General features: G+C 43.8%; 1 protein-coding gene and 1 long non-coding RNA gene across 6 annotated transcripts in view; one reads left to right on the top strand and one right to left on the bottom strand.

The window, feature by feature from the left end:
* LOC105480391 (polycomb group ring finger 5) overlaps nt 1–6,810 on the top strand; it is a 134,850-nt gene extending 128,040 nt beyond the window's left edge. For all 5 annotated transcript variants that reach the window (XM_071069507.1, XM_011739170.2, XM_011739181.3 and 2 more), the window contains exon 10: nt 4,338–6,810. In XM_071069507.1, the coding sequence (XP_070925608.1) occupies nt 4,338–4,421 (84 nt within the window). In that variant the 3' untranslated portion in view covers nt 4,422–6,810. The remainder of the gene's footprint in view (nt 1–4,337) is intronic.
* Nucleotides 1–12,653, bottom strand: part of LOC105480441 (uncharacterized) — a 339,420-nt gene that overhangs the window by 233,840 nt on the left and 92,927 nt on the right. The gene's annotated exons all lie outside the window — the stretch shown is intronic.

The raw sequence follows: 12,653 nt of genomic DNA, 5'->3' as shown, positions 1-12,653 counted from the left end.
GCCTCCATCTCAGTGGGCAGTTTCCCATAACCCTCACCTATTCCAGGGTTACAGCCCACAGCCTCTTTCTACAGGGATGTGCTCTTCCCACAGGCCACCATCTTGGGCAGGATTTCTCTTCAGTGGCTCCTGACTGATATTGCTACTGCAAGTTCTCATACCAACCCCAAGAGTCAAGCAACATCGACCCACTCTCAAAGAGGAGTCTGTGTTTACCCGCACAGCAGCCACGCTCTCTCTCCCTTCTTCTGCCCTGTGCCTCCGGCCTGGGGCACAGCCTCTAGTCTTCAGATCCCTCTGGGTCCGTTGACTCCAGGCAAGGCGTCTCTTAACTGCAGCCACACATGTCAAGCTTTCCTAAGGTGCTGCGGAAGCCCTACTCCCACTGGTTTGGGAGAAGGGAACAGCACCCTCCACCCCTCTGCCTGGAGGAACAGTGTTCACGGCACAGCTCACACCACAGAAAGCCTCTGCCTAAGTTTTCTCTCCTTAGTTCCTGGACTATGTCTTTGAAAGCTGGAAACAGAGTCCCAGCCACACAGGTAACCAGAGCCCCTGGGCACTTTATCGTCACTAGGTCTGAGCAGACTCTCCCTCTTGCATTTCTTCCACCTTCATGGCCAGAGGAACAGTGGTTGTCCAGGCTCCCAGGAAAACATGGCTCTCTCTATGGTTACCTCGTCCAGATGCAAGAGCCCTTCAACCATAATCCAGCTCCTGAGGGCAAAAGCAGATGAAGAGAGAGCCACTCACGCTCTGCTTTGCGGCGTCCAGTCCACGGTCTTTCAGAACAGCCACCCCTGAGAGCTGAAGGCTGGACTGTAGAGAGGGAGAGTGAAGCCCTGTCTGATGCACCACGGGCCAAACCTGCTGCTCATCTAAATGCAGAGGGCTCTGCCCCGGACCATGGAGTCGGTGCCAGCTGTTCTGGGCTGGTCAGTACTGCCTACCCACATCAAATGCTCTTCCTTTCTCAAGCCCCCTCAGGGGAGCAGTTGGAGAGCACTTGCTGAAGGGGCAGATTGTGTCTGGGGAAGTTTTCCCCGTTGGGCTGACCCAGAAGTGAGATGGAAAGAGCTCAAGGATGATGTCTGTGATTCTTCTAGATGTGCTCACTGAGGGGCGTCTGGGAGCTGCCACTGGGGTTCCCCTCCAAGGCAGCCCCATAGCTCTGGGTTGAACGGTGCTGTGATGGGGAGGTGAGAAAGGATCCAGGAGTCCAACCAAGGTGGGCTTCATTCATAGTTCAGCCGCTCACTAGACTAGCCGTGTGGCCATGGTAGGTCGCTTCCCTTCTTCTTCACCCTGGACCTCCCTTCTCGTGACACTCATCTCAATTGCAACTGCTTGTGTCGAACCTGTCATCCCAGCCACAGTGCAAGCTCCCTGAGCACACAGGCCAGGCCTTGGTGTTCAACCCTATGTCCTGGCCCTAGCACAGGGCCTGACCCATGGGAGGTCTTCAGAAAAAAGAAACACCTGAGTAAATAATATGAACAGTAACTCTCCTACACTATAAACTAAATGATTCTATTATTAATCCAGAAACAGTTGCAGTATCAACACCACCCCTAGACTGAGGCAAGAGAACATGCCATCCAATTGGGCCTCTCAGGCCACAGGAGGTTGTTGGGAGGGGAAGTGAAGGATTATGGCTTTTGTCCTGGGTTTTTACCAGGGCCACAATTTACTTCAAGTAACATACCCCAGATCACCCCAAGTGGACATCCAGACAGACAGATCACTGTGCCTTCTACTTCACCTCTGCTTGGGTGACAGTTTCAGGAAACCCTGGCATCCTGGGCAGCTTGATAAGTCAGTCTCCATCCCAGGTCCAGTGGGTCCACGTGGGTCCAGGTAACCTGGGAGCCTGGGCCACCTTCTGCCCCACCTGCCTTGACAGGGCCATGAAATCACTCAAGTTCACAGGCAGCAGGACAGGCCAGGAAAAGAACACCAGCATCATTCTCTGGGGATCACACTGCAGGGCCCTGAGTAAGAACAGGATGGCTGTAGATGTGGCATTATATACAACTTTAAAATATTTAGGCACATGCTATGTGGGCTTCATTTGTACACTTGCTTCAAGCCCTGCAAATTCAGGGGTGTATCTGCATGGTTGCTCGATGCTCAGGCTTAATTAGCCATGAGCTATCATTCCTTTGTGCTTTTAATCAATCTTTTAAAAGTTCCTTCTATGTGCTGGATATTGTGCTAGTGTCAGGTTCTTTAAGGGTCTCATTGTCCTCATCAGCTTCTCCAGTGAAGCTGACATTGTTTCACAAAGTCTCATGCTTAGTCATGAACTACAAGTTCCATCCAGACCCACCTGGCTTTCTTTCACCCCATCCTTGCCAATTTTACCCCAGTACTGAGGCTTGGATCAGGTCCCCCCACCTCCCTCTTAATCTACGTAACTAAGTAAATCCAAGCAGCCCTTCCTGTCTTAGCCTACACATCATTACCCAATAAGCAAACCTTTCCCAACTCAACTCAGGAGCACTTTCTTCAGAAAAAACTTTCCTGGCCTTCACAATTGGATTAAGCCTCTGTCAGAGGCTCTTGTAAATATCAGCTATCTTCTTAGCATGTGACACTAGCAACTTTATGCTCCGGGATTGGATGAATAACTGTCTCCCGCACTAGGCTGTTGAGTTTGATGGGCTCTACCGGATTCACTGTTGGATCTCTAGGGCTCAGCACAGTGTCTGACACAGAGCAGGCACTCCAGGAATATTTACTGATTGAATTAAATAAATACAAGGTAATGTATGGATAAATTCAATACATATTTCATGGCTTGAATTTGACTAACATTTACTGGGTTTTCATAAAACATACTATGAGTTAAGGCAAATAGTACCAAATGAGAACCATTAACATGTATTTTCGTGGAGCTCAAATGAAATAACTTTGTCTAGCTATGGAATGTATGGGGAATTCATGAGAGGCTGAGAAGAGATGGTATAACTACATTCTGTGGTCAGTTCTGCTCCCATCCTGCTCTGCTTGCACTCTTTACTAAGCGCTACTTTTCCTGATATTTTGTTTTTATGAGTCCTCATCTCTTCTTCTCTTTTTTCCTCCTATGTGTTTTTCAAATGCATTCATCATCAGCAAAATTAATCTAATAGGCATGCCCTTTGACCCAGAACTTTCAACTGAAGGATTCTAGCTCCTAGAAATATTACTGTCATTTCAAATGACATAATACAAAGAGTATTCACAGCAGCAGTGTTTGTCATGACAAGGAAATGGAAACAAGATGCCTGCCAATAGAGGAACAGATTCATACATTCACACTATGACCTTGCAAAGAATGTGGTAGATCTATGTTCTGATGAGGAAAGCTGCATCTAATACCTGGCCAAGGAGGAAAAAGGCAAGTTGCCATGTAATATGTACATTATGATCCCTCCCCTACAATCAATCTATCTGTTTGCATACACGTGGTAGAAATTACAAATTAAATTGCAACAATGGTTACCTTTGAGGAAGGACTTGGAGGGAGCTTGGGAAGGTCACTGTTACTTCTTGCTTTATACTCCTCTGTATTATCCAAATTTATGACAAAAGTATGTTAGATTTCTAGCTTAAAAACTCCAGTAATGTAAGTGATTAATTTGCTTATTTATGATCTGCTTCTCCTCTCTAGGATGTAAATTCCATATAAGCAGAGACTTTGTCCACCTTTTCTCACCGTCATCTCCACTGTGCTTACAACAGTGCCTGGAATACAGGAAGTGCTCAATGCATATTTTTTGAGTGACAGATCAATTTTTTAAAAAGAAAATTCCACTTTGACAAAATCTATCTTTCATATCCCCCTCCGCAACCCCTCCATGTTCTTATTGGTGAAGTGACTGGGTGCTGAGGAATCTGAAATTCTCTGCCTCACATGGTGGGCCTTGAATTAAGGTTGACCTCTTCCCTGAATCATTGGTTCCCATGATAAATGGGTTGAAAACCCATAAGGCCTCCTACACACAAATGTGAAAAAGACTCAAAGTTCTTAAGCGATAGGGTTTAAAGCAACAAAGAATGGGTTGTTTTAAAAAAGAAACCTTGATATTGGTTTAAAGTTAATCCCTTCAAAAAGTAAGAGCTAAAAAAGAACACATTAAGTTAGAAACAAGGAACAAAAGCCTGTGCTGTCTGTCCAATCATTGAAAGGTCACAACTGTTTAACCACCAGATAATTCGACCTATTTAGAAGAGTCCAACAAAACCACGAAAATATAATAGATTATAGCTTAGGAAAAGATCTGCAAAAATATGCACTAAATTGTATTCTGTGGTTACTGCTTCTCTTTAACTTTCCCTTTGCTTTACTGCAGAACCAACATACAGCCGCTCAGGAATGCACACAATCTCAAGGACCCGTGGGCTGCCTTGCCTTTTCTTCGCGAGTGGAATTGTAGAATTTGGGGACCATGATGCAGAGTGAGAAACTGGTCAGGTCCAAAGATGTCAGAACTCAGGGGTTTCATGTTGTGCACAGACAAGGAAGAGAAAAGAGGGAGTATGTCAGTCATATCGCCTGGACCAGATGGTTCTGGGTTTGGGAATCCTCATTTCTTGCATCTTACAGTTACATAAATCTATTACTTCTGTGCTTTTGGTTTTTTCTTTACTGTATCAACAGGCTACTGCAGGGGTCATAGCCTGGACATGGCCAACCAGAAAGATACTCAAGGAATGTTCAATGGAAGAAAGCAGGTACACTCGATCCCTGCATAGAGCCACAGAAACAAATGTCATTTGTGAATTTAACTGCTAGAGGCTAATGGAAATACGATGCAAACAACCTAAAGAACTTCCAGCTCAATCAATGATTCTTTTTTATCTGTAATCTTTATTTGTAAAAGAGAAACCTATTGTTTTTCCCTTAAGTTGTGATGCCAGCATAATGTGATCTCATGCAATGTGGGTGAAAGTTAAATGATTTTTTTAAATAAATGTATAAGAGTAAGTTTAATAAGTAGAAAACGTTGAATTTTATCTTCAAGGTAATATTTACAGAAAAATGAAATGGAGCATGTGCTTTGAGGTGAGGAGAAAGTAACGAGACACTTTCACTTTTAGCTTCATTCTGTTCCATATCATCAAATTTGTTCCCTGTATCAGGAAGTAACAAACATAAAGAGATAAAAAGTGATCTCAGAAAGGGCAAAATCTATAGTTTACTCCAAATGCTGTATAAGTCCCTTGGGTTTCTTTTTCAGGAAGTCAATTCCCTGTCCCATGACTGCCAGTTAGGGCTTGTGGCTTCTCACCAATATTCCCCCATAAAAATCAGCTCAAGGTGTGACTGCAGCTCAAGTCTGATCTCTCCTGGTCAACTGGGAAATTTACAGGGGACACTCGCACTTTACCAGGGAACAAAATTCTGTGCCACAGGAAAGAAACTGGAGGGGGATTAATTGCAGGCTGGAAAGACTAATGGTACCACAGTGGAGGGAGATGCTTATAAAATGTTAAGCAATGAGTTATTTTTATAAGGTAAGAGACCGTATACAAAACAAATCTAATACGTGTGATTTAGAGCACAGGCTTTGCGGTCAGAGACCTGAAGGCAAATATTTCTCTGCCGTTTACTTTGGCCAAGTCACCTGCCTCTCTAAGGCTCAGTTTCCTCATCCATCAATTGTGTGTAATAAAAAGACAGTGTGGTTCTGAGTAGTGAAGTGCTCAATAAAAAGTAGCCATTCACAGAAAGACGAACTTTGCATGTTCTCACTCATTTGTGGAAATTAAAAATTAAAACAGTTGAATTCATGGAGATAGAGAACAGAATGATGATTACCATGGGCTGGGAGGGGCGGTAGGGAGGGAAGGACATTGGGGATGGTTAGTGGGTACAAAAATATAGTTAGATAGAATAGACAAGATACAATGTTTGATAGCACAATGGGGTGACTACAGTCAACAGTAATTTATTGTGCATTTAAAAATAACTAAAAGAGTATAATTGGAATGTTTGTAACACAAAGAAATGATAAATGTTTGAGGTGCTAGATACTCCATTTACCCTGATGTGATTATAATGCATTGTATGCCTGTATTAAAATATCTCATATACCCCATAAATATATACTCTATGTACCCATAAAAATAAAAAATAAAATTTAAAAGTAGCTATTACTTTTTACCTTTTATGAGATGCATAAGCTTTTTAACTAGAGTAACAAGAAATTACACAAACATGCATAAATGGAAATTATTAATGTTTCCTTGACAAAAATGTGGGATTGCTTTTGAGGGACATTGTTAGTGTGAATGCTTCAAAAACAGAGTCAATAATTATCCGACATTAAATCCAAATCAGTGTACTCTATACACCTGCCTACATGTCTGCGTGAGCATGGGTGCTCCCCAAATGCCTGTAATTTGTAAGAGCCATTTAATATTTACTTTCATTTTTCCTTCCCCACTCAGAGTTCTTCCATTTCTCCCGACAGAATCAAGGAGAAATCTCCCAGGAAGGCGAAACCTCTGGACCACCAAGTCCTTGAAGTAGGTTGACCCACTGCCACAGGTTTAATGGGAGTGTCCCAGTTTCAGCACTTAATAATCTCATGCTCCAGAAGCTCCACCAGTCTTCTGCGAACTGGGGTGGTGGTTTCCTCTACCTGGGAGCCTGGCACCCCAGCCAGGACCTACAGGATTACATCTGTTGACTGCACTCAGTTTTACTTCAATGCAGGTGGCATTTCTTTCCTTTGGTAGAGTTCTTTCACTAACACCCCTGTGAGTCTTGTCAGATGTGATTAAACTATGGGCAACACAAATGGAATGAAAAGAAGGAGGTGGAATTGTTTGTTTTTTTTTTTAACCTAAGATAACTGACAGATAAGACTTGAGATGAACCGGGGGGTTAAAGAAGGGTATGCGTGCCTCTGGGTGCTTTGCTATCTATGTGCTTACACACAGGAGGGAGTGTGTGTAATGTACTGGGGAAGAGACCATGGGAAGCTCGACCTGGGCAGGAGCCCCTGGAAAGTGGGGGAGGGGAAGGCAGCCGTGGCTGCAAAATTGAGGCACACAGTTCCCCATCATGGCCTCCAGAGGGAGCCATCATCCCGCAGTGATTCTTTGCCTTTTGGGGCGGGGAGAAGGAAGTCGATGCACCTGGAGGGTAAGGAACGAGGTGGACCACTCGCAGTGCTTGAACGTTCTCCTTGTTAACCCCAGCAGGGATAAGCACCTCCGCCTCATAAGATCAAAGCTCTTTCGTTCCCGCTTTAACGTTGCCAGTGTCCTTTACTTCGGAAAGAATGAGAAACCTCATCCTAGCAATCCCAGGGATCTGTGCCCTCCAGAGGAAGATCTCTGCAAAGCTGTTTACAGCGGGTTGTGTGGAGGCCAGCTTCTCTGGCACGGCACGGTGTTCCCGTGGAGCGTTTCCAGGGCGCGGAGGCCCAGGGTCACCGGCTCGAATGAATAGGGAGCTGATTGCCGCTCCACACTGATGGATGTATATTTGTTACATTTGAAATGTTCTGAGAAAAGAACTGCTTCTGAAAAGAAGAGCTTTGTGTGAGCACAGTGAACATGAAGGGCGAGATTCCAAAACCTTTAGGGGGGTTTTCTTTCTGTGCAAGAATGAGCCACAGAAAGCTGTTCCCAGCATCCTGTGGTAATCTAGGAACACCTATGGAAAAGCGTTGCCCCCGTCTCAATCCCAGGGGTGGGAATCAGGAAGTACAGAAGCCGCCATCAGAGCCCAGGTCTGGCTCTGTCATTGCCCCTTGGGTGACCTCGCAGCAAACCCCCGCCTTTTTCTCTCTCTCTGTATACAGTACATGACCCACCAACCTAACTGGCACTCAATCCAAGGTGGGCTACTGACTCTTGACTCCTTTGCTTAGAATTTTTTGGACTTGACACTGAGCAATCTCCCTATGGTGACTGAAGCTGGAAGGTTCAATATTAGGGTTCTCCATAGATATGGGACCAATAGGGTGTGTGTGTGTGTGTGTGTGTGTGTGTGTGTGTGTGTGTGTGTGTAGAGAGAGAAGAGAGAAAGATTGTTAAATAGATAGATAGATAGATAGATAGATAGATAGATAGATAAAAAGGAATTTATTATGGGAATTGGCTAAGACAGGTTGTCTGCGAGCTGGAAACCCTGGGATGCTGGTAGCATGGCTCAGTCTAAGTTCAAAGGGCTTGGAAGTAGGGAAGCAGGTGGTGTAATTCTCAGTCCAAGGCTGAAGGCCTGAGAACTGGGGGTGGGGTGGAGGACTGTGGTAAGTTTTAGAGCCTAAAAGTTGGAGCTTGGAGTTCTGATGTCAAGGGGACAGAAGAAAATATACCCCACATCCAGGACGGAGAGAGAGGAACTCGCCTTTTTGTTCTATTTGGGTTCTCAGCTGATTGGATGGTACCTGCCCACACTGAGAGCAGATTTTCCCCTCTCAGTCCCTTGACTCACTTGGCAATCTCCTCTGGAAACAGCCTCCATGACATACTCAGAAATAATCATGTATTTACCTGTTCTTTAGGTAATCCTTAATCCAGTCAAGTTTACATCTAAAGTGAACCATCACAACAGACAAGGATGAAGTTGGTGGATATGTTTCCGCTGACATGGAGTGATCCAGTCTGCAAGGAAGGAGAAGGAAGCTGGCCACGCACACACAGCACAGGAGGAATGAGGGGAGGCTCCTCACGCACCTCAGTAACTTGGCTATAGTTATTCCTGAAGCCCATTTGCATCCCCACTCTTTCCCACACTTGGTTTTTCAACATTTTCTTTTAGATTTTTGTGGCTCAAATCAATTCCTCTTTGAGATGAAGCTAATTGGGATTTGGTTCTGTCACCTGTAATCATAGCCCTAACCGAAAGAGGTGTTTGAACAGCTTTAGGGTGATTAAAATGAGTACAAAGGGGGAAGTCCACCAATAGCTCTGACATTTTGGTTTCTGTCACCTCATGTCTTTCTTAAACACATGAATTTTACCAGATACACTTTAAGGGTCAGTTTTATAGTTTTTTTTTTTTTTCAAACTTTTAATTGAAGGATAACATACATACTAAAAAAAACCGCACAATCATAACTTTTCACAAAATATACATACCTGTATAACCAACACCCAGATTAAGAATCAGAACAGGCTGGGCATGGTGGCTTACACCTGTAATCACAGCATTTGGGGAGGCCAAGGCAGGAGGATCACTTGAACCCACCCAGGAGTTCAAGATCAGCCTGGAGAACATAGCAGGACCTCATCTCTACTAAAAATAAAAATGAAAAATAGCAGGGCATGGTGGTGTGTGCCAGTAGTCCCAGCTACTCAGGAGACTTAGGCAGGAGGATCGCTTGAGCCCAGGAGGTTGAGGCTTGGTCATGCCACTCCACTCCAGCCTGGGTAACAGAGCAAGACCCTGTCTCAAAACAAAACAAAGAAACAGTAAAGAATCAGAAGATATCTAGCAACCTCCCAGTCAGCATCCCCTCACCTCAAGGTAGCCATGCTCCTGACTTCTGACATCATGAAACATTTTGCCTGTTTCTGAACTTTAAGGAATTATACAGGATGTTCTCTTTCATGTCTGGCTTCTTTCTCATTGGTAAGAGGCATCCATGTTGTTGCCTGAGGCTGTAGTCTATCCTTATTGCTGAGTAGTATCCCCAGCTTTGTATTTAAATGTTATTTTTCTTAAAGTAGGCTAGAAATCAGTAATAGAAACATAGTAGAAGTAGCTATTTGTTCTCGTGATGATCTATTGATCCTAAAATATCTAAATCAGACAAGCTGCCTGGAACTTTGCAGAAGAGAGAAACTGCTCTTATTAAGTTGGAGGCTTCATTGAGATTCCTCTTATGCTGCTCAGCTCAAGCGAGGGCATGAGCTGCTTCCTCCTTATGGAGCGGGGAAAACAACAAATGACCCACCTCTTACCCTTGCGCGGAACAGAGCTTCTGAAAGAAAAACATGCTGCAGCTGTCCTTAAAAGTGACCCTTTCAAAAAACCTAATCAGACTGCATATTGTGTATTTCAGCAAATAGCATTCAATGACTCTAAAGACAAATAATGCCTTACTGCAATTTTTACATAATTTTTGGAAAACAATACTATTCTAATTTTTACCAAGCAAGCAAACAGTAATTTATTCACAGGGCTGTTCTAGTAGACCTTTCTTCACTTGCCTCGAGATACAGATTCTGAATATGAATTTCATCAATGCCTGTAGTTTTGCTTCTTTATCCTCCGTAAGAATTAGAATGCAAATCATGAATCCCAATTCAACTGGCTTAACAAATAAGGAAAATTTATTATTTTTCATCACAAGAAGTATGGGCTAACATTGACAAGAACCTGAGTTCTTTCTTTATCAGACTGACCTAAGGAGAGCCTGGTTGGATCCAATTAGACAGAGGCCATGCCAGGAATCATATCCAGAAATAACAGCTTCCAACAGCAAAATATACTGTCTCTCTCTCTCTCTCTCTCTCTCTCTCTCTCTCTCTCTCTCTCTCTCTCCCCTCTCTCTCTCTCTCTGAAGAAACCATCCTTAGAAACCTACCACTTCTTATCAGCCAGAATTACATCCAGGTCCATTGGAAAAATCAACCACTGGCAAAGGGAATGAGATTAGCATACTTGGCATATAACAACAGTGTTTATCCCTAAAATGAGGAATACAGTCCCCTCGCCTGAGTGACTTTCAAACAGAACAATGGCTCTCCTGGCAAGGGAGACAGGGAGAAAGATTATTGGACTAACAACTACCCAACCATTATCCTCCACAGTCTACCTCTTCGACTTCCCAGCTTCCATACATTGTTCAAAAAATGCTCATACTTCCACAAAATGCACATAGTCCTTCCAGTGAAAAGAACCTAAAGTCTCATCAAGAAAAAAACAAGATAAATCCAATAAAACCTTTCATTCAGAGAAGTGACTGTCATCACTGATCCATAGCACATGTTATTTCCTGAAGGACATCAATAGCAAATACTAGTTCCATGACCCAGGAATCGAGTGAGTTTCTCTGTCAGCCTGGTGGACATCCCTGGTTCCACTCCACTGGAGCCTCCCTTTCCCATTGTCTTCCATGGCCATTTCTGGGGTAAGGGTTGAAGAAGATACCCTCCTGGATGCTGCTGGATTTAACAGCTCACTTCCAGCAGATACAGATTCTATGGTCTCAGAACAATAGGACTTGAATGGTTCCAGACTTTTATCAGTTTGAAATTCACTTCTGGTCAGGTCCAGGCACTGATAATGGCCAGTCATCTTGTCTGTATGAGGCCTGTGAGAGACACAATCGCTCCTCCTCGCCACGTGTCTCTATGATCTTCCACCTTCAAGCACAAAGTTTAATGGCCTCCACCTTGAGCCAACTGGTAACAAAAGCCACGTGGTGGAAGAGGGTGTGAAGCAGGGGAGGGGTGATGTCACCTGTGATCCCAGCCCTACTGGATGCACCTAAGCTAGACGGTGCCTCCTGTCTTACAAAGGATGTGTGGTGAGAGATACTAAGGGGAGGCATGGGGAATCAGATTTGCTTTTGTCCCAATTCTACCAGTCATACCTCCTGAGAAATTTCTTTTTTCTCTACCTTTTGGGAGGTAAGTAGGAGAAGGACATCAATTTTGTACAAAACTGGGATTTGCAAGCTTGAAAATCTCCAAATTATGGCTTTTAAATCGATTTAGATTCTAGGTTATGGGCAGGAAGAGTCTGTATTAGCAAAATTTGACTGTCTTCCCTTTCTGCATCCAGGCATGTCACTTTTCACCTAAACTTGCCTCTTAGACTATCCCTTTCTCAAAAACTTCAAGGAATAACGAGCATGTGCCAATATCCCTGATTTTCCTACCAATACCTCTAACCCTACAGTGTCCATAGGCACATGATCAGAGTCCTGAAGTCCAGCTTGTGACAAAATGACCAAAACCTACAGACTCAGAAATTTTGAAATATGGCTTTTACTGTTGTAAAATACTTAAGAGCTACATTTAGAAATGAAGGAGTTGACCACCAGCTGAAGTCAGGAACTATCACACCCAGTTTCACATTTTCTCTGTCATATACATGTGGAAACCCCCGTTTCCCTCTGCCTACACCACCTTTCCAGAAATTGTTTTAGGATCTATAGGGAAGGGAGACTCTTTTCCTCATAAGTAAACACACTTTAAAAAAGATATTTGAATACATACTTTGAAAACAAGAGGAATCACAGCAAACAATATAAAATATAAATCTGAAAATAGATCAGGATATACTGCTTACACAGGGGGAGGATCATATCATTTTGATAAGAAGAACTAAAGGTAATATAGCATTGAAAATGTGTTTGTCTGGCTGGGCATGGTGGCTCATGCCTGTAATCCTAGCACTTTGGGAGGCCAAGGTGGATCACCTGAGGTCACCTGAGGCCAAGGTGGATCACCTGAGGTCTAGCCAACATGGCAAAACCCTGTCTCTACTAAAAATACAAAAATTAGCTGGGCGTGGTGGCACATGTTTGTAATCCCAGTTAGGAGGCTGAGGCAGGAGAATCACTTGAACCTGGGAGGCAGAAGTTGCAGTAAGCCGAGACCACGCCACTGCACTCCAACCTGGGTGACAGAGTGAGACTCCATCTCCAAAAAAAAAAAAAGAGAGAGAGAGAAAGAGAGAATGTCTTTGTTCATTG

This window comes from Macaca nemestrina, chromosome 9 (genome assembly GCF_043159975.1).
Source record: "Macaca nemestrina isolate mMacNem1 chromosome 9, mMacNem.hap1, whole genome shotgun sequence".
Taxonomy (NCBI): domain Eukaryota; kingdom Metazoa; phylum Chordata; class Mammalia; order Primates; family Cercopithecidae; genus Macaca; species Macaca nemestrina.
Note: the sequence above shows the minus strand (reverse complement) of the source record. Positions and strands in the feature narration are given on the sequence as shown.